At 41.9% G+C, this 20,884-nt stretch overlaps 1 protein-coding gene across 5 annotated transcripts in view; it reads right to left on the minus strand.

Moving 5' to 3' along the window:
- Window positions 1-20,884, minus strand: part of srrt (serrate RNA effector molecule homolog (Arabidopsis)) — a 113,006-nt gene that overhangs the window by 28,841 nt on the left and 63,281 nt on the right. For all 5 annotated transcript variants that reach the window (XM_069920110.1, XM_069920108.1, XM_069920109.1 and 2 more), the window contains 4 exons: window positions 4,634-4,801; window positions 2,993-3,146; window positions 1,355-1,548; window positions 161-326 (listed from right to left, as the gene is read on the minus strand). In XM_069920110.1, coding sequence (XP_069776211.1) covers window positions 161-326; window positions 1,355-1,548; window positions 2,993-3,146; window positions 4,634-4,801 — 682 coding nt within the window. The remainder of the gene's footprint in view (window positions 1-160; window positions 327-1,354; window positions 1,549-2,992; window positions 3,147-4,633; window positions 4,802-20,884) is intronic.

Raw genomic sequence — 20,884 nt, forward strand, 5'->3', positions numbered from 1 at the left:
TTTATATTTGCTATATAAAGTACACTGTTCGACGTGGTGAGTTTCTCCAGCTTTGTGTTTTTACTTAGTGTGGATGGTGGTTTTCTCCATTTGTAACACATGATCTTCCTATCCTGGATGTCTGACACTGAAATAGGAAAGTGACTGATAATAAACTCACCCATTGCCTGGGCCCCTGGTGCAGGCGGCTGATTGGGTTTGATCTCTGGCAGAGCAGGTCGTTTTGCATCCATGAGGAAGTGATTGAAGAAGGAAACTTCCTTTTTAACCTCTTCAATCTTTTCGCTGTGCTTGTTGAAGATGTGTTTACGCACAAACTCTGGCCCCTGCACACAAAGTTCAGATTGTTAAACACGATGCAAAATAAAAAAACAAAGATAGTGAACGTGGTGATGCTGTGTGACCTGCTGAGTTGTTTCTCCAGCACTTTTGTATATTGCACTGCAATCACAGCATCCAGACTTTCCTGTTCGACAACAAAAATGGTGTATTTTCTCCAGTGGCTCCAAAGCAGCTCATGTGCTTAAAGGTAGTAACTGACACTTCTCATTCCTGATCCCTAATCTCTAGAACTCTATAGAACCCTTCTCTGAGATCTTTCATTCCAGCAGAGAAACCGAGCACAGGATAAAATGACTGCAAATGGAATGACTTTCTATCTCTATTAAGAGGGATTATTTCCACCCTCCCTCCCAAAAGGTGAAACCGCCTGCTCTCCCTTCCACTGGGGAAGACTGCCCACTCTTCCTTCTCCAAAAAAGTTCACTTTTTTTTTTAACTGTGAGATAAAGCCAACTTTTGTTGTTCAAATATCGGCATGGAGGGGACTTGCAGCTCATCGAGATTCCTTTGCTGCTTGACATTCAGGGCCATACTGTGCACGTGAAATGTGCTGCGGTCTTTCCTTCCACTGGATGCAGAACTAAATCATGGCGCTCTTAGGTAATGCTCCAAGCTGAGCTCAACCAATGCTTCAGATAATTTAAATTTTATATCATTAAATTTAGATATATAGCACAGTATCAGGCCCTTCCAGCCCACTATCCCGTGCCACCCAATTGGTGGGAAGAAATGGAGCACCCGGAGGAAACCCACGCAGACACGGGTAGAACGTACAAACTCTTTACAGACAGCGCCAGATTCAAACGCCGGTTGCTGGCACTGTAACAGCGTTGCACTAACTGTGCCGTCCATAAAGCAAGCCAAAACTCCAGGATCCCAAACTGCAGGCCAACACCGAGGATGCAGTCGATTAGTTGCCAACGGAGTACAAAGGAATGACAGAAGGGAAAGTTGGAGATCCTGGTTAGCACCAATACACCGGCCTAAAGCAGACTCAAGGACCTTCACTCACCTTGAACTTCTTTCCACTCAGAGGACACAGCCACTTGTCCTTGGCAAGCTCCTGCGTGTTTGCAACAATAAATTTCTCCACCTCCTGCTCAGAGTCCTTCTTGCCCATCTTTGCTGCCTCTTCCTCGGAGAGACTTTCCCTCACACTGAACAGAGGGGTCAACTTCTCCTCAAACAACTTCTGCCACTCGACAACTAAACAAAAAGCACAAGGCAAATTAATAACTGGCCCTTGTGGTAGGCAGCGGACATGAGGAGAAAAGCGCACTCGGACACTGGGGCACAAAAATCATGGTTGGCTCTTTCACATCTTGACACATGAGCATTGGGCTGAAGATTTAGATAAACTGTCAGCATGTCTAGTTACCACGATCAGGGACAGAATTAGGTGGGAATATTTGCGAGGCCCTAGTGCCAGATGATGAGGATATCCAACAAGTGAAAATCCACCATCGCCTCTTGACATTCAAATAGAATCCTTAATTATCAGTATCCTGGGGGTTACCAGCTCAACTGGGGTATCTGGATACATAAGGAGGCTACAAGAACAGGTGAGAGGGAAGGACTCCTGCAGCAGTTAACCACTCCCCCCACCCCAGAACTTCAAGGATGGAGCATGACAAAATACTCTCCACTTGGCTGGATGAGAGCAGATTTAACAGTAATCCAGGTTGAGGGTGGCAATGATATAGTGGGCCGAAGGATCTACGTCTGTGGTTGTACATAATGTGGCTTGTAACTGGATCCATTCTTGGTACTGCGTGTAGGAAACCACAAGACATAGGAGCAGATTAGGCCCTTTGGCCCATTGAGTCTGCTCCACCACTCCACCGGGCTGATTTACAATCCTCTTTAACCCAATTCTTCTGCCTTCTTCCTGTACCCCTTGATTCCCCCCCTGATCAAGAATGCATCTACCTAACCTTAAATATCCCCAATGACTCCACAGCCTTCCGTGGCAATGAATTCCACAAATTCACCACCCTCTGCATAAAGAAATTCCTCCTCATCTCTGTTCTAAAAGGATATTTTGGTACAGCCTCTCCCCGACTTACGACCATCGTACATACGACTGAAATAAAATAATGGCTGCTTGGGTACGATAGTGACCGTCTCCCAGTTGCCATTCGTAAGCTCGCCAAAGAAAATGGCGAGTAAGAGAAACAACCCATCCCCTGCTGATAGATCTGGCAAGAAGCCGAGGAAGACACTTGATTTGGAATTGAAAATGACTTGATTTACATGCCACACTAGCATACTTCCAACTTGCGTCTATTTCGAGGTGTGACCGGTCAGTCAGAATGGAACCTGGATATATGTACACTGTGCCTTCTGGTTCCAGTCTACCCCATCATAGGAAACATCTACTCCACATCCACTCTATCCAAGCCTTTCAGCATTCAATAGGTTTCAATGAGATTCCACCCCCCCACCTTCGTTCTTATAAACCTAATACGCTGAAAGTTGTGACCACAGTGCATTGCTGTTTCATAGACAGCCCTTCAGGTGGTGGGCACTCAATTCAGTGTCACACCTAATGACCACTGTTGAAAGTTAACATCCTCCCATCATAAACCATCCCCCCACTTCACCACAACACAAATCAGTATGATGGCTCAGCGACTATCTCCAAGGGTACCTTCGTGTTGTGAAACTCGGTTCGGAGGCAGAGGTCCACGAACGTGTACAATCCCACACCGGTTGGGCATTTCATCCTCATTTGGGTATTCACACGTGTTGTAGTAATCAATGGAATGCACAATACGCAGATAAAGCAGCAGTTTATCGAGAACCTGTGTAGGAAGTAGAGAATTATGAATAGTTAACACAATGAATTAACTTTATGAAGGCCCCCTTGTTCACAATTCTCTTAAACGAACCAAGCAACCTTGTCCCAAGCCTACTACCATTGCAGCACTCCTAATAAAAAGCTAACATGTGAGTTAATATCACCCACATGGTCTACAGTCACTGTAGTGATAACATACGAAACACTCCAGTCAGTGAATTGCACGCACCCATTTTCTGCAAACATGAGATCATCATAACCTGCTGTTAAATGTTGGCTGCGATTATTAGCACATGATAGTGTGCACACCACACTATCATCTGGGGATGGGGACAAAAAGAATACAGTGCGGGTCTCCCTCAGTATTGCCCCTCCCACAGTGGGCAGCTCCCCCAGTACTGCCCCTCCCACAGTGGGGGGCTCCCTCAGTACTGCCCCTCTCACTGCAGAGGTGCTTCCTCAACACTGAACGTTGTACTACTCTCTAAATACTGTTGCTCTCCCACCCAATGATGTTAGGCAGCCACTGTACTGATCCAGCATGTGAACTGCATTCACCAGGAGTAGAATCATTTTATTACACAGCTTCACTCATTAAGACACATCCTACACTTGCATATTTTAAAATACATGACGTGCAATCAAAGTGCAGGGTGTTTTCATACTTAAATTTGATTTGGAACAAATATGACATTTCATTGTTATGTCCATGCCACTTTTGTTAACAGCTTCCATACACTAACATCCTCTGAATATTTACATTTCAATTTATATTGATTAGATTTTAATATGTATATTTAACTTTTTAAAAAAATATTCTTTCTTTTTTCTGGCTCTCGCTGAAGGGGGGGGGGTTCTTTCCTTTTTTCTATATATTAAAAAAATGCTCATGTTTAATTGCTGTATATGTCATATATTATTTGTTTTTTGAACGAATAAATAAAGTTTTTAAAAAAGTACACCATTTCCATGGTGGGTTGCATTGAGGCACAACTGACAGTGAATGTAAATGAAGTCTGCTAAGCTATGGTAGTACAGTAAAACTTTGTTAGAATGCAGTAGTTGAGGTCCAAGATTTCATACCGTGTTACAGCCAAGTCGCAGAACAGATGCATATACGTTATGATATCGGAAGCAGGAAAACAGAATACTGTGACTCAAACCCTATAATAAGACCTTTAAACTCCACATATTAACATACACATCTTGTAAATTAATCGTAAGAGTCCCTTTTTGAGTTTGTGGCTGTTAGCCTCTGTTAAGCCTGGCATCCTAAAATCAATGTTTAGGTTCCAGACACCCGCGCTATAACCGATTCGCAGATTAACGAATCGTGTTCTAACGATGTTTCACTGTATTTCAAAGCTCAGTGAGCTAGCGGTGCTCTAACTGTCCATGATCAGTTTTAACGCTGACCTTACAAGATTTGAATTTCCCAGACACCCCACGTTGTTTTAAGACTAATTTCTGTGCTAAGAAAACACAACTTGCCTTAATGAGCTTCTCGTCTCTCTCAATGTTGACCTCTGGGTTTCCTTCTTTTGGTCCATCATCCACAGTATCAGTAGGATTTCCAAGTAACTCTTCTTCCTCCGCACTCACCTCCTCAATCAGGTAATCTGTGATGTTTTTTAGGATGGGGTTCTGGGAGGACAGACTCTGTGTGGGGTGGGGGGGAAATCACAGTGAGTGAGAGCAAACCTGTCTCTTTTAGTCGGATCTGATGTTGGACTGACAGCTCCAACTGTTAATATTGGTATGAGCAATCAGACATGACTGGGAAGGCTGTGGAGCTCAGTCATCACCAAATTTCACCTTGTAGTTCTAATGTGGCGCACACATTGGCATTGCAGCCTCACTGCTCCGGGAGCCATAAGAGATAGGCTATTCAGCCCATTGAGTCTGCCCTGCCATTCAATTATGAGCTGATCCATTTTTCCACTCAGCCCCAGTGCACGGCCTTCTCCCCATAACCTTTGATGTCCTGGCTGATCAAGAACTCATCAATCTCTGCCTTAAATGCACCCAATGACCCGGCCTCCACAACTGCCTGTGGCAACAAATTCCAGATTCACCGCCCTCTGGCTGATGACCTTCCTCCGCATCTGTTCTAGTCGGACGCCCTTCAATCCTCTTGTCCTGGACCCATCCACCAGGGGAAACAACCTTTCTACATCTACTCTGTCTACACCGTTCAACATGTGACATGCAGGTCACCGGAAATTACCCCCCTGTGCATGTTAATGTCCAAACTAAGCAAAGGAGACTTGTTGGGGATGGGAGCTTGCAGAACTGCTCCAATTCTTCCTATGAAACTCGCTCCTCACACGAAATGCCTGGAGATTGAGTAACAGTAAAATTACTGTAAAAACATGTCATATTTTAATCATAACACTTCTACTTTGAGAGAAGGCAGAATGAATACTATCTATAGACAGATGTAAATGGTTGTTGAATGAATTAAATGACAGTTTGTGGCAAGTTGTTTTTTTGCTCTCACGCTGATCAGAACACAGATAAAAAGATTTCAGTGTGTCTGGTTCACAACCTTCCTGATACATTGATTTCATAGTCTAATCTCAGCCATCAATCTCGATCAATCGGTTTGCAACAAACACAGAGAAGGCGAGAGAAACCCCTCAATGGCTGAGAGCTTTGGGATGAATGTACCATGAGAGTAGTCGGTTAAATTACCAGAAACCAAAGTCCAACAAACAAACATAATTTTGTGGACGGATGTTTATGTAAAAAGATAATGAATGATAACATGGATTCTGTCTGGGCAGCATCCAACATTGACTATTTTCCATGGGCCCCTTCTCCCATCTCTCTTGTTCCCTGACCATCTATCTCCTTTCCTCCAGCTCTCCACTCCTTCTCTCTTTCTCTCCCTCTGACTTCTTTCCTCCAGTGCATTTACCCTCCCCTGATCAGTCTTCTACCCCGCCATCCTATCCATGTCCACCTATGGCCTCTTGGCTATTGGCCTGCTCTCCTTCCCTTGCCCTGTCTTCCACCACACACCACATCCCCCACACCTGCTTTTTGCTCACACCTTGACAAAGGTGCTTGCCTCGGAGAGACGTTGCAGGACCTGCTGAGTTTCTCCAGCGCTTTTGTGCATTGAATGATAATGCCCATTTCTGGAAAGAGCGACAGGATGAACCCACTACTTAAACAACTACTTGCAACTATCCAGAGCTCTTTAAATAGCAACTCCTTCATGGGTCAGTTTCCATGTACAATTCAACACTGAACCGGGCAAGAGTATGGGTGACTCAGGATTGGAGGCAGAGTAATAAGGAGGAAGACAGCTGGGAGGAGAGGGAGAGAGAGACTGCTGTGGGTTGGGTGGGGGCTGGGATATGGAGGAGTCACACAGAAGTGAGGGATAGTCGGGCAGCAGTGTGTGGAGGGGACAGGTGGGAAAGCAGGATAAGACATAGTAGCACAAATAGAATATTCGGCACATAGAATCTGCCACCATTCAATCATTTCCCCAATCAGCCCCACTCCCCGCCTTCTCCCCATAACCTTTGATGCCCTGGCTAATTATGAATCTTTCAATCTCTGCCTTAAATACATCCAATGACCCAGCCTCCACAACCGCCTGTGGCAACAAATTCTACAGACTTACAACCCTACGGCTGAAGAAGTCCCTACGCATCTCTGTTCTAAGTGGACGCTTTCAATCCTGAAGTGGTGCCCTCTTGTCCTAAACTCACCCACCATGGGGAAACAACCTTTCTACATCTATTCTCTCCACGCCTTTCAACGTTCAAAATGTTTCAATGAGATCCTCCTCCTCCTCATTCTCCTAAATTCCAATTTAATGCCAAGAGCCATCACATGATAACCCTTTCATTCCTGGAATCATCCTTGTGAACCTCCTCTACAGTTGGCAAGGAGAGCTTTTGTAGATATGTAAAAAGAATAGCAAGGGCAAATGTGAGCCTCCCAGAGACAGGAAAATTCATTTATTGAGAATAAGAAAATGGCAAATGGACCAAGGAGTAGATACAACATCTGCTAGATATACAGAGAACCCAGGGACTGGTGCAGGGGTTCTCAACCTTTTTTGCCGAGGAGTCATGTAATGGAGTAGTGGCCGGAAGGAGAATACCAGCCCTCTCCAAAAAAGAAGAAATAAAGTGAAGAAAGTACAAAGTTCAAGAAACACAAAACATGACAAATAAAAGATAAAGTTGTAGATAAAAGAAAGAAAATGGCACCCAAGAAGGAAAATGTAAAAACAATGAGAAAAAAAGAAGAAAAGACGCCGGAAGAGAAAGGAGAAGGCCTTACCTGCATGAAGAAACAGGGAGCCGCCGTGGAGAAGAGAGCCCGTTTCCCAAGGTTGGTGGTGACCCCGCAAAGTCGCGACCTCCCGATTGCAAAAATGGATCTTTGAGCCAAACAAAAGTGCGCTCACTAAGGAAAAGGAGAACACCGACGGGAGGGGGGCCCAGCTGAGGAGCGGGCAAACACAATGCGACCACCTGAGGGATGCCCGACACCATGGCTCTCAGCTGGAAGAAGAGGAAAGCAACAGGAGCAGGAGGCCCAACAGATGAGTAGCTCAGAAGAAGAGGACCAACAGCAAGAAGCCAAGCAAGAAGAAGCCCAGCAAAGTGAGACAAGCAACTCAATAAGAAGTCAGAAGAGACACAGACACAAGTAAGAAAAGAAGAAGAAGACACAAACACAGGTGCAGACACAGAAGAAGAGGAACGAGAAGACCAAAATCTGCATAGAGAAATAGAAGGTAAAATAGATGGAGAGAATACAGAATTTTTTTTTTCAAGAACAATTGAGAGCATTAAAAGAATGGTTGTCATTAGAATTTCGTGAAATGAAAAGAAAAATGAAAAGTACAGAAGAAAAAGTGAGTAGAATAGAGCTGGTCATGACAGAAATAGGGAAAAGATTAGAAAATGTGGAAGAACGAGAAATAGCTGTTGAAATGGAAGTGAATGACTTAAGAAGAAAATTGGAAGAAATTGACAAAAAAGTTAAAGAGTCACAGAGTTGTTAGCTCAGAAGATTGATACGATGGAAAATTATAGTAGGTGAAACAACATAAAGATAGTGGGCCTAAAGGAAGATGAAGAAGGCACAGATATGAAAGAATTTATAAAAGAATGGATCCCAAAGGTCCTGGGAATGACAGAAATACAGGAAGGAATGGAAATAGAAAGGGCTCACAGAACATTAGCCCCAAAACCACAGTCACAGCAAAAACCAAGATCCGTTTTAGTAAAATTTTTGAGATATATGACAAGAGAAAATACACTGGAGTGGGCAAGGAATAAAATTAGAGAAGACAAAAAACCATTGGTATACAAGGGTCAAAATTTTTCTTTTACCTAGACATAAGTTTCAAACTCTTAAAGAAAAGGAAGGAGTTTAATGCAGTAAAATTGATCCTATGGAAAAAAGGTTATAAATTTATGTAAAGACATCCAGCTGTGCTTAAAATATTTATCCCGGGGGAGCAAAACAGATTTTTCTTGGATCTGGAGGAAACACGAAAATTTGCAGAATGCCTGCAGGACAGAAGGAGAGATGAAGAGATGTAACAAGAATGAAGATAAAATACATATAAAGATGTAAAAATAATGTATATGTAAGAACTGAAGAAGGGAAAGAGAAGGGAAGAAAGGAAGTAAGGGGGAAAAAAGAGGGTGAACTTTGATATATGTAAAGAAAAAAGTCTTTTCTGGAGGGGGTTGGGATGGGGAGAGAATAACAGTCACTGTGAAATCAGTTGATGCTGCGAGCAGGTTCGCAATCCAAATGGAGAGGGGAGTTGTGGTTGCCCGGCAAGGGATAAGGGGCAACTCAGAGAGAAGGGGGGACATTTGGGGTTAAGGGAATATTAGATGTGGGAGTTGTTGAAGTATTTTATGTTTTAAATGTGTTGTCATACATTGAGTTCAAAAAGGGAAAACTGAGAGATGAAAATGGGGAAAAGGGTGGTGGTGAGGAAGCGGAAATGAGATGTAAACAGGATATGAGATGGCCATGTTGAACTATATAACTATAAATATTAATGGAATACATAACCAAATTAAATGAAAAAGGCTATTAAATTTCCTGAAAAAAAAAAGAAAAAAATAGATTTAGCATTTGTGCAGGAAACGCATCTAACTGAAGTGGAACATAATAAATTAAAGAGAGACTGGGTAGGGAATGTAGCGGCAGCATCATATAATTCAAAAGCCAGAGGTGTAGCTATATTAATTAATAAAAATGTACCAATCAAAATAGAGAAGGAAATAATAGATCCAGCAGAGAGGCATGTAAAGATAAAGATATATTCAGAATTTTGGAACCTAATGAAGAGGATCAAAGTTTATGCAAGATATTTATATTTTTTTTTTTAAATTTTTCACACTATGAACCATACTGACCAAAATACACACAAACATTTCCCTCTTGAGTATACACAGTGTCATTTTCTCCCCTTTCCCCCCCTCCCTTCCCTCCCTCCTTCACCCCCCCTCCCCACCCACTAAATGTTCAACATACATGATACATTAAACCCGTTAAACAATGTCATCACACAATGAAAATAAACAAGAAATTTGTGTCATCTACTTTTACATACTGGGTCAGTTCGTTTCGTATTCTTCTCCTTCTGTCATTTTAGGTGGTGGAGGTCTGTGGTAGGACTTCTCTGTTGTGTTCCATGTACGGTTCCCAAATTTGTTCGAATACTGTGATGTTATTTCTTAAATTATATGTTATTTTTTCCAATGGAATACATTTATTCATTTCTATGTACCATTGCTGTATTTTCAGGCTATCTTCTAATTTCCAGGTTGAGATAATACATTTTTTTTGCTACAGCTAGGGTGATCATAATAAATCTTTTTTGTGCTCCATCCAAATCGAGTCCAAGTATGCAAGATATTTTTTTGAAGATTGTAGATACGCAGGGGAATATATTCATAGGAGGGGATTTTAACCTTAATTTGGATCCAATGTTGGATAAAACTGGACAAAAGACTAGCAAAAAGAATAAAGTGGCCAAATTTATGGTTAAATCAATGCAGGAAATTAAACTTATGGATATATGGAGGAGGCAGCTCCCAAGGGAGAAGGAATTATTTGAGTAGGCATCAAACATACTCAAGGATTAATATGTTTTGTTGTCAGCCCATATTCAAGGGAGAGTTAGGAAAACTGAATATAAAGCTAGATTACTATCTGATCATTTACCTCTGTTATTAGCAACAGAAATGGAGGACATCCCACCAAGAACATATAGATGGAGGTTAAACTCCATGCTCCTTAAAAGGCAGGAATTTAGAATTTTATTGAATGCCAAATTAAAATGTACTTTGAAATAAATACAGAATCAGTGAAAGACAAATTTATATTATGGAATGCAATGAAAGCCTTCATTATAGGGCAGATAATAAGAAAGATGAAAAAAAGACTACAATCAGGAAACAGAACAGTTGGAAAGGGAGATAGTAAGTACAGAAAAGGAACTAGAAACAAGGAATGATATAACAAAAAGGAGAGAATTGGCGGACAAAAAAATAAAATACGAAACATTACAAACGTATAAGATGGAGAAGAACATAATGAAAATAAAGCAAAAGTATTATGAACTAGGAGAAAAATCACACAAAATATTAGCCTGGCAACTTAAAACAGAACAAGCTAAAAGAACTGTATTGGCATCAAGGAAAAAGGACAAACAAATTACATGTAATCCAATGGAGATTAATGAAAACTTTAAGGAATTTTATGAACAATTATACCAACTGAGAACGAGGGGAAAGTTGATAAAATAGAGGAATTTTTAGCTAAAATTGAACTGCCAAAATTGCAAGAAGAGGAACAAAACAAACTGATAAAACCATTTGAAATAGAGGAAGTACAGGATATATTAAAAAAAGGTGCCGAACAATAAAACGCTTGGAGAGGATGGATTCCCATTACAATTTTATAAAGCATTTAAAGAGTTATTAATTCCTCCTCTCCTGGAAGTAATGAACCTGATAGAAGAAACACAAAACTTGCCAGATTCATGTACAATTATTCAGCAATAATTACAGTAATACCTAAGATGGGGAAGGATCCACTAACACCAGCATCATATAGACCAATATCTCTACTTAATTCAGATTATAAGATAATAGAAAAATTATTAGCAAACAGATTGGCCGACTGTGTACCAAAAATAGTAAAACAAGATCAAACTGGATTTATTAAGAAAAGATGAACAGCGGATAATGTCTGTAAATGTATTAATCTAACTTATGCCGTTCAAGGAAATAAGATGCCAACAGCGGCTGTAGCTTTTGACGCAGAAAAAGCCTTTGAAAGGGTAGAATGGAATTATTTATTTATTCAAAGTATTACAGAGGTTCAATCTACCAGAAAAATATATTAATTGGATTAAAGCATTATATAATGGACCATATCCAGTAAATGGATATGTATTGAACCAATTTAAATTAAGTAGATCAACTAGGCAGGGATGTCCACTATCTCCCTCACTGTTCACTTTAGCAATAGAACCATTGGCAGAATTGATAAGATCAGAAAATAAAATAAAAGGGATAAAAATAAAGGAGGAGTATAAAATCAGTTTATTTGCAGATGACATCATAGTATACTTAACAAAACCAGAAATATCAATAAAAGAACTACATAAGAAATTGAAGGAATATGGAGAAGTATCGGGGTACAAGATCAACGCAAATAAAAGTGAAGCAATGCCAAATTCCCTTTTAGCAATGCCAAATTTAAGAAAGAATCATCATTTAGATGGCAAACACAAACAATTCGATGCCTAGGTATACAACTAGATAATAATCTCGGACATCTATACAAACTAAATTATCAGCCATTAATGAAAAAATTACAAGACGACTTAGAGCACTGGAAAAACTTACCACTAACACTGATAGGAAGGGTAAACTGTATTAAAATGAACATCTTCCCAAGGATACAATACCTATTTCAATCATTACCAATTCACCTAACAGAGAAATTCTTCAAGGAGCTAAAGAAAATAATAGGGAAATTCTTATGGAAAGGGGGGGAAACCGAGGATAGCATTAGATAAATTAACAGAATGCTACAAACAAGGGGGCTTACAGCTACCAAACTTTAAGAATTATTATAGAGCAGCACAATTAAGATACCTATCAGATTTTTATCAAACAAGGGAAAAACCAGATTGGACCAGATTCGAGCTGGATAAAATAGGGAGAAGGTACCTGAACATATACTATATAAGTGGAAGAAAAGTTGGTGCAACATAAGAATTCACCAGTATTGCACCATCTGCTCAACATTTGGAAGAAGATTCACGTAGAAAGGAATAAAATAAATTATCAACTACCAAAATTAATATTGACACAAAATCAATTAATCCCTTTCACAATAGATAACCTTTCCTTTAGAGAATGGGAGAGAAAAGGATCAAAAGAATAGAAAATTGCTTTTCGGGTAATAAATTATTATCTTTTGAACAAATGAAGGACAAATATGGTATAACTCACAGTATAATGTTTGCATATCATCAACTGAAAACCTACTTGAAGGACAAATTGGGAAGCAGACTGAGGTTACCAGAAGGAAGCAATTTTGAATATGTGATTACAGACACAATGATAATTAAAAGATTTATAACAAACATGTACATCAAACTGCAAAAGGAGAGCGAGGAAACAAGCTGTAAACCTAAATAAAAATGGGAACAAGATCTAAACATAAAGATAAAGAATGAAACATGGGAAAAGCTATGCTCCAGAACTATGAGAAATATAATAAACACGAGGTTATGCATGATACAATATAATTGGTTACACAGGCTATACACCACGCCCCAAAAGTTAAATAAATGGGACCCAACAGTATCAGACAGATGTTTTCACTGTAAGAAGGAAACGGGAACAACAGTACATGCAATTTGGGCATGTGAGAAAGTGGAAAAATTTTGGGAAGATCTAAACCAGGTATTAAATAAAATCACAAAAAGGAACATACCAAAAAATCCAGAGATCTTTCTTCTAAGTAATATAAGAAATAAAGAACTTGGACTCGATTTGGATGGAGCACAAAAAAGATTTATTATGATCACCCTAGCTGTAGCAAAAAAATGTATTACGTCAACCTGGAAATTAGAAGATAGCCTGAGAATACAGCACTGGTACATAGAAATGAATAAATATATTCCATTGGAAAAAATAACATATAATTTAAGAAATAACATCACAGTATTCGAACAAATATGGGAACCATACATGGAACACAACAGAGAAGTCCTACTGCGGACCTCCACCACCTAAAATGACAGAAGGAGAAGACAACAAAATGAACTGACCCAGCATGTAAAAGTAGAAGACAAATTTCTTGTTTATTTTTATTATGTGACGACGTTGTTTAACAGGTTTAATGTATCATATAGAATGAACGTTGAATGAATGGGGAGGGGGGGTGAGGGAGGGAGGGAAGGGAGGGGGGAAAAAGGGGAAGAAAATGACACTGTGAATATTCAAGAGAAAAATGTCTGTATATATTTTGGTCAGTATGGTTCATAGTGTGAAAAATAAAAAATTTAAAAAATAAATGAATGTCTTCCCAAGGATACAATACTTATTTCAAAAGTTATCAATTCCCTTAACAGAGAAATTCTTCAATGAACTAAAGAGAATAATAAGGAAATTTTTATGGAAAGGGGGGAAACCGAGGATAGCGTTAGATAAATTAACAGAGAGATACAACCAAGGTGGTTTGCAGTTACCAAACTTTAAAAATTATTATAGAGCACAATTAAGGTATTCATCAGATTTTTATCAGACAAGGGAAAAACCAAATTGTTTTTTTTTTAAACTTTATTTAAGATTTTATAACATGAATAACATATAGGATTACATTAAAAAAAAATTAAGAATAAAATAATAAAATACAGTATCAGTAATCTAAATAAACTATACCTTCCCCAATAATTATTACACATTAATAACCCAACTCAAATTAGTCCAACCTCCCCTTCCCCCCAAAATAAAGAGTGAAGAATTAATAAAGTTAATAATATATGTGAGAAAAAAACCCACTTACAAAAAAAACAAAAACATAACTGATTAAAATACTAACAAAAAGGAAAGTCATTAATACTAAGATATCAGACTTAAAAAACATATTTAAATCAAACTTAAATGCATATATTTAACAAACGGAGTTAAGCTGAAACATACAAACTCAAACTTAATATAAAAAATTAGTAAAGTTAGTAACATTATCTATCAAAAATTCTTAAACAATAATCAATACTTAAAAAAAATTGTAGCATGAAAAAAAAGATAAAAAAAACCCTTTATCTATAGAGATAAACCTTCACCAAATATCAACTAACTTCACATCTATCATCATATTAGTCACATAAACCACCATCTTAAAACAAAATTCAAACCTCATTAAGCATTGTACAATTCAATTTTAGTACTCTTCCACCATTTTTCCCTTACTCTTGAAGTTATCCAATAAAAGCTCCAATACCACATTTAAATATCCCCAATCATTACGTTAAAATTCAGATATCCAAATAATAAAAACACATCTACAACGAAATCTATATCTTCAACAAATGGAGCATAAACCACAAACAAAATTCAAGCCTCATTAAGAATTGTACAATTCAATTTATAACTTTCACCATTATTCCCTTCGTTCTATAACTAAAATAGCAAAATAATATACACCAGAATTACCACTCCTTTCACCTTAAAGTAAAGAAAAAATTAAAAAAACTTATCCATCCCATTCACATTTAAATTTCAGATATTCCTTATCTACTGAATAAACTTTACAAAAAAAAACCACATCAATTTTTAGTTTTTTAAACAATCAAATACTTTCTTATGCTTTTTTAAAATATTTAAACAAAAAAAACCCCTTCACTCTTTAATCTAATATACAAAAAAAGGGAAAAAAACGGGTAGGAGGTTAAAAATACCCCCTCCCGTCTAAACCGCGCAATGCGGTAACTCCCAAAAAACAAATGGGTGTGAGATAACTCACACGTAGCAGATGACTTTCAGGAAATAGTGCCTAACCAGTTCTCTCCCACAACTCTCACTTCATCTTAAACTAACATCATCATTATTTAATATCCCTTTTTTAAAAAAAAAATTAGAAAAAAAAAGGACAACTCTTCTTTTAATCAGCTCCAACTGCCGAGTCACCATTACAACCATTCCTTCTTGGAGCACGGCTCTTTTCTTCCATCTCTTGTCTCCTTAGAGATCGCGGCGGACTATGTCTCTGTTGAAACTGAGTAATTGGCAGCTCTTGAGCAAATGCTATAGCTTCCTTTGGAGAATCAAAGAACTTTGGTTGGTAACCATCTTGAAAAACCTTCAAAACAGCTGGATATCTAAAGGTTGCCTTGTAACCTTTCTTCCACAACAACTCTTTAGCAGGGTTGAATTCCTGTCATTGGAACATAACTTCTTGACTCAAATCCGCATAGAAGAAAACTTGATTATTTTGAATCATCAAGGGTGATTTTCTCTGTTGTGCATTTCTAATAGCCACTCGTAAAATTATTTCTCTGTCGTAATAATTCAAGCAACGAACCAAAACAGGTCTTGGACTTTGACCTGAAATAGGTCTACTACGCAAGGCTCTGTGAGCACGTTCCAGTATTATACCTTCCGGGAAATGTTCTTGATCCAGCACCTGCGGAATCCATTCAGTAAAAAATTTTCTTGGGTCTGGTCCCTCCATACCTTCCGGCAAACCAATAATCTTTATATTGTTCCGTCTGGATTGGTTTTCCAAATAATCAATCTTTTTCACCAAATTTTTATTTTGAGTTTGTAAGTCTTCGACCATTTTGGTCACATCAAAAACTTAATACCGTATTTCGTCTATATCTTCTTCACACGAATGAAATTTATCTCTCACTTCAAGCTTAAAAGCTCCAAACTCAGCCATCTGTTGAGAATGTATTTTCACCAGAGTATTAAACGTAGTACCAAGTTCAGTCATAATGTTGGATAATACCTGCATTGTATAAGATAATTTAGATTCAAGATTCAATTGGAAGAGATTTTGGCTCAACAAATTCCTGCTTCTTCTGCATAACCAAAGGATCTTCTGTTCCTTCCTTCATTCTGGTTGCCTTCCTTGTAGTATGACTGCGTGTGGAAACCCCAGCCACAGCCTCTCCAGCAGTGACTGGAGGACGCTGGCCGGGGTTTTCCCCAGTCCATAAGTGGGCCCCAGTCCGGGCACAAGGAAAGCAGCGCCGGCTCCGGCCCGGGCAGAGGGTAGGCGGCGGCCCCGATCCGGGCAAGAGCTAAGGGGAGGCGGCAGCCCCGGCCTCGGTCGAGTGGGGCAGGCGGAGGCCCCGGTCCGGGCAGAAAGTAGGAGGCGGCGGCCCCAGTCCGGGCACAGGGAAAGCAGCGGCGGCCCCGGCCCCGGTCCGGGCAGAGGGTAGGCGGCGGCGGCCCCGATCCGGGCAAGAGCTAAGGGGAGGCGGCGACCCCGGCCTCGGTCGAGTGAGGCAGGCGGAGGCCCCGGTCCGGGCAGAAAGTAGGAGGCGGCGGCCCCAGTCCGGGCACAGGGAAAGCAGCGGCGGCCTCGGCCCCGGTCCGGGCAGTATGGACTGACCTAGGAGGGGAGGCAGACCCCTCCAGCCCGGGTAAGAAACCTGCATAAGAGAAGGCCACTCCGATATAAAACCTACGACCCAAGGACCTCGCTGCCACGTCCCAGCTTGCTTGGCCATGGCACACGAACCATGGGTGTAAAGGGTGGGGCCAGTAATGCGCGCACTGCACTCGACCTAAAAGCTCCTTTGCGCAGGCCCGAGGACAGGTCCACGTCCTCCCCCTCAAAAGATGCTCACAAACTCAAGCTAGCATGCTGGAACATCAGAACCATGCTAGACAAGGGTGACAGCCACTGACCTGAACGGCGGTCTGCCCTCATCGCACATGAACTCCTCAGACTTGACATCGACATAGCCGCTCTCAGTGAAGTCCGCCTTGCAGATGTAGGCAGCCTCCAAGAACGCGGCGCGGGCTACACACTCTACTGGTCTGGCAAGCCTATGGATGAACGACGCCTATCTGGTGTAGGCTTCATGCTCAAGAGCTTCATTGCCTCCAAACTCAAAAACCTCCCGACAGGCCACTCGGACCGGATCATGTCCATGCGACTCCCCCTTCAAAACAAGCGTCGCATCACCCTCATCAGTGTCTATGCTCCAACCCTCCAGGCGGAACCAGCAGAAAAGGACAAGTTCTACACTGACCTGCGCAACCTCATTCAACGCACCCCTACAGCCGACAAGGTTGTCATCCTTGGCGACTTCAACGCTCGCGTCGGCAAAGACTCAGAAACCTGGCCAGGAATCCTGGGCAAGCACGGTGTTGGCAAGTGCAACGACAATGGGCGCCTCCTGTTGGAGCTCTGCGCAGAACAGCGGCTTGTCATTACAAACACCCTTTTTCAGCAGAGGGACAGCCTGAAGACTACCTGGATGCATCCCCGATCCAAACACTGGCACCTCCTGGACTACGTCCTGGTGCGAGAGAGACAAACGAGATGTGCTCCACACCAGGGTCATGCCCAGCGCGGAATGCCACACTGACCACCGGCTGGTTCGCTGCAAGCTCAACCTTCACTTCAAGCCAAAGCCCAGGAACAGTAAAGCCCCCAGAAAGAGGTTCAATGTTGGAAACCTGCAGTCAGACAAAGTGAGAGGAAACTTCCAGGCAAACCTCAAAGCAAAGCTCGAGGATGCAATCCGCCTCACAGACTCGTCCCCTGAAACCCTCTGGGATCAGCTGAAGACTACCATACTGCAATCCACTGAAGAGGTACTGGGCTTCTCCTCCAGGAAAAACAAGGACTGGTTCGACGAAAACAGCCAGGAAATCCAGGAGCTGCTGGCAAAGAAGCGAGCTGCCCACCAGGCTCACCTTAAAAAGCCGTCCTGGCCAGAGAAGAAACAAGCCTTCCATCACGCATGCAGCCATCTTCAGGAGATCCAAAATGAGTGGTGGACTAGCCTCGCCAAGCGAACGCAGCTCAGCGCGGACATTGGCGACTTCAGGGGTATTTACGAGGCTCCAAAGGCTGTGTACGGCCCCTCACCCCAAGTCCAAAGCCCGCTGCACAGCTCAGACGGCAAAGTCCTCCTCAGCGACAAGATCTCCATCCTCAACTGATGGTCAGAATACTTCCAATCTCTTTTCAGTGCCAACCGCTCAGTCCGAGATTCCGCCCTGCTCCAGCTCCCTCAACAGCCCCTAAGGCTAGAGCTGGATGAGGTCCTCACCTGGGATGAGACATATAAGGCAATTGAACAACTGAAAAGTGGCAAAGCAGCAGGTTTGGATGGAATCCCCCCAGAGGTCTGGAAGGCTGGCAGCAAAACTCTGCATGTCAAACTGCATGAGTTTTTCAAGCATTGTTGGGACCAAGGAAAGCTGCCTCAGTACCTTCGTGATGCCATCATCATCACCCTGCACAAAAACAAAGGCGAGAAATCAGACTGCTCAAACTACAGGGGAATCACACTGCTCTCCAATGCAGGCAAAATCTTCGCTAGGATTCTCCTAAATAGAATAATACCTAGTGTCGCCGAGAATGTTCTCCCAGAATCATTTCGCGCAAACAGAGGAACTACTGACATGGTCTTTGCCCTCAGACAGCTCCAAGAAAAGTGCAGAGAACAAAACAAAGGACTCTACATCACCTTTGTTGACCTCACCAAAGTCTTCAACACCGTGAGCAGGAAAGGGGTTTGGCAAATACTAGAGCACATCGGATGCCCCCCAAAGTTCCTCAACATGGTTATCCAACTGCACAAAAACCAACAAGGTCGGGTCAGACACAGCAATGAGCTCTCTGAACCCTTCTCCATTAACAATGGCATGAAGCAAGGCTGCGTTCTCGCACCAACCCTCTTTTCAATCTTCTTCAGCATGATGCTGAACCAAGCCATGAAAGACCTCAACAATGAAGACGCTGTTTACATCCGGTACCGCACGGATGGCAGTCTCTTCAATCTGAGGCGTCTGCAAGCTCACACCAAGACACAAGAGCAACTTGTCCGTGAACTACTCTTTGCAGACGATGTCGCTTTAGTTGCCCATTCAGAGCCAGCTCTTCAGCGCTTGACGTCCTGTTTTGCGGAAACTGCCAAAATGTTTGGCCTGGAAGTCAGCCTGAAGAAAACTGAGGTCCTCCATCAGCCAGCTCCCCACCATGACTACCAGCCCCCCCACATCTCCATCGGGCACACAAAACTCAAAACGGTCAACCAGTTTACCTATCTCGGCTGCACCATTTCATCGGATGCAAGGATCGACAACGAGATAGACAACAGACTCGCCAAGGCAAATAACGCCTTTGGAAGACTACACAAGAGTCTGGAAAAACAACCAACTGAAAAACCTCACAAGATAAGCGTATACAGAGCCACTGTCATACCCACACTCCTGTTCGGCTCCGAATCATGATGGGTCCTCTACCGGCATCACCTACGGCTCCTAGAACGCTTCCACCAGCGTTGTCTCCGCTCCATCCTCAACATTCATTGGAGCGACTTCATCACCAACATCGAAGTACTCGAGATGGTAGAGGCCGACAGCATCGAATCCACGCTGCTGAAGATCCAACTGCGCTGGGTAGGTCACGTCTCCAGAATGGAGGACCATCGCCTTCCCAAGATCGTGTTATATGGCGAGCTCTCCACTGGCCACCGTGACAGAGGTGCACCAAAGAAGAGGTACAAGAACTGCCTAAAGAAATCTCTTGGTGCCTGCCACATTGACCACCGCCAGTGGGCTGATATCGCCTCAAACCGTGCATCTTGGCGCCTCACAGTTCGGCGGGCAGCAACCTCCTTTGAAGAAGACCGCAGAGCCCACCTCACTGACAAAAGACAAAGGAGGAAAAACCCAACACCCAACCCCAACCAACCAATTTTCCCCTGCATCCGTGTCTGCCTGTCCCGCATCGGACTTGTCAGCCACAAACGAGCCTGCAGCTGACGTGGACATTTACCCCCTCCATAAATCTTCGTCCACGAAGCCAAGCCAAAGAATGTATTAAGTTCTCCCAGTACATCAAGTTGTATAGGTTCTTCTATCTCAAGAGGTGCAGTTTGCAGCGCATCTCTACAGTTGACAAATGCCTTTGAGTAACTCTTTGTTCCAAAGGCTGTTTGGCACCCTCTTTAGGGGGCTCTACCGATGTAAAATAGAGCTCTACATCCGAACACTGTACCTCTCTCCTGGGATCCATTTCACGCTGAGTCCCGGTGTCTTTCTTGCAGGTAGGCTAAGTTTTAGAAAATATAGTTTTTTGATGATCTGTTGTCGTTTTCTTTTGCTCTTTTTCACCAATTGTACCATCATAAGTTAAATTAACAGCACTGAAATTATCTAAACTTTTAAAGAATTTTAACGGGCATTTCTAGACAAAACAATAAGAGAGTCAGGAGAGGACTGGAAGGCATGTCTGATCCTTACGCCATCTTGCCACGCCCGGAAAAAAACAAATTGGACTAAGATAGAGCTAGATAAAATAGGGAAGAAGGTACCGGAACATATAACTTATAAGTGGGATGAAAAGCTGATGCGATATAAAAGCTCTCCAGTATTGCATCATTTACTCAATTTATGGAAGATTCACTTAGAGAGGAAAAAAATTTACCAAATACCAAAATTATTATTGATGCAATATCAGTTAATC

The sequence above is a fragment of the Narcine bancroftii genome, chromosome 2 (genome assembly GCF_036971445.1).
Source record: "Narcine bancroftii isolate sNarBan1 chromosome 2, sNarBan1.hap1, whole genome shotgun sequence".
NCBI lineage: Eukaryota > Metazoa > Chordata > Chondrichthyes > Torpediniformes > Narcinidae > Narcine > Narcine bancroftii.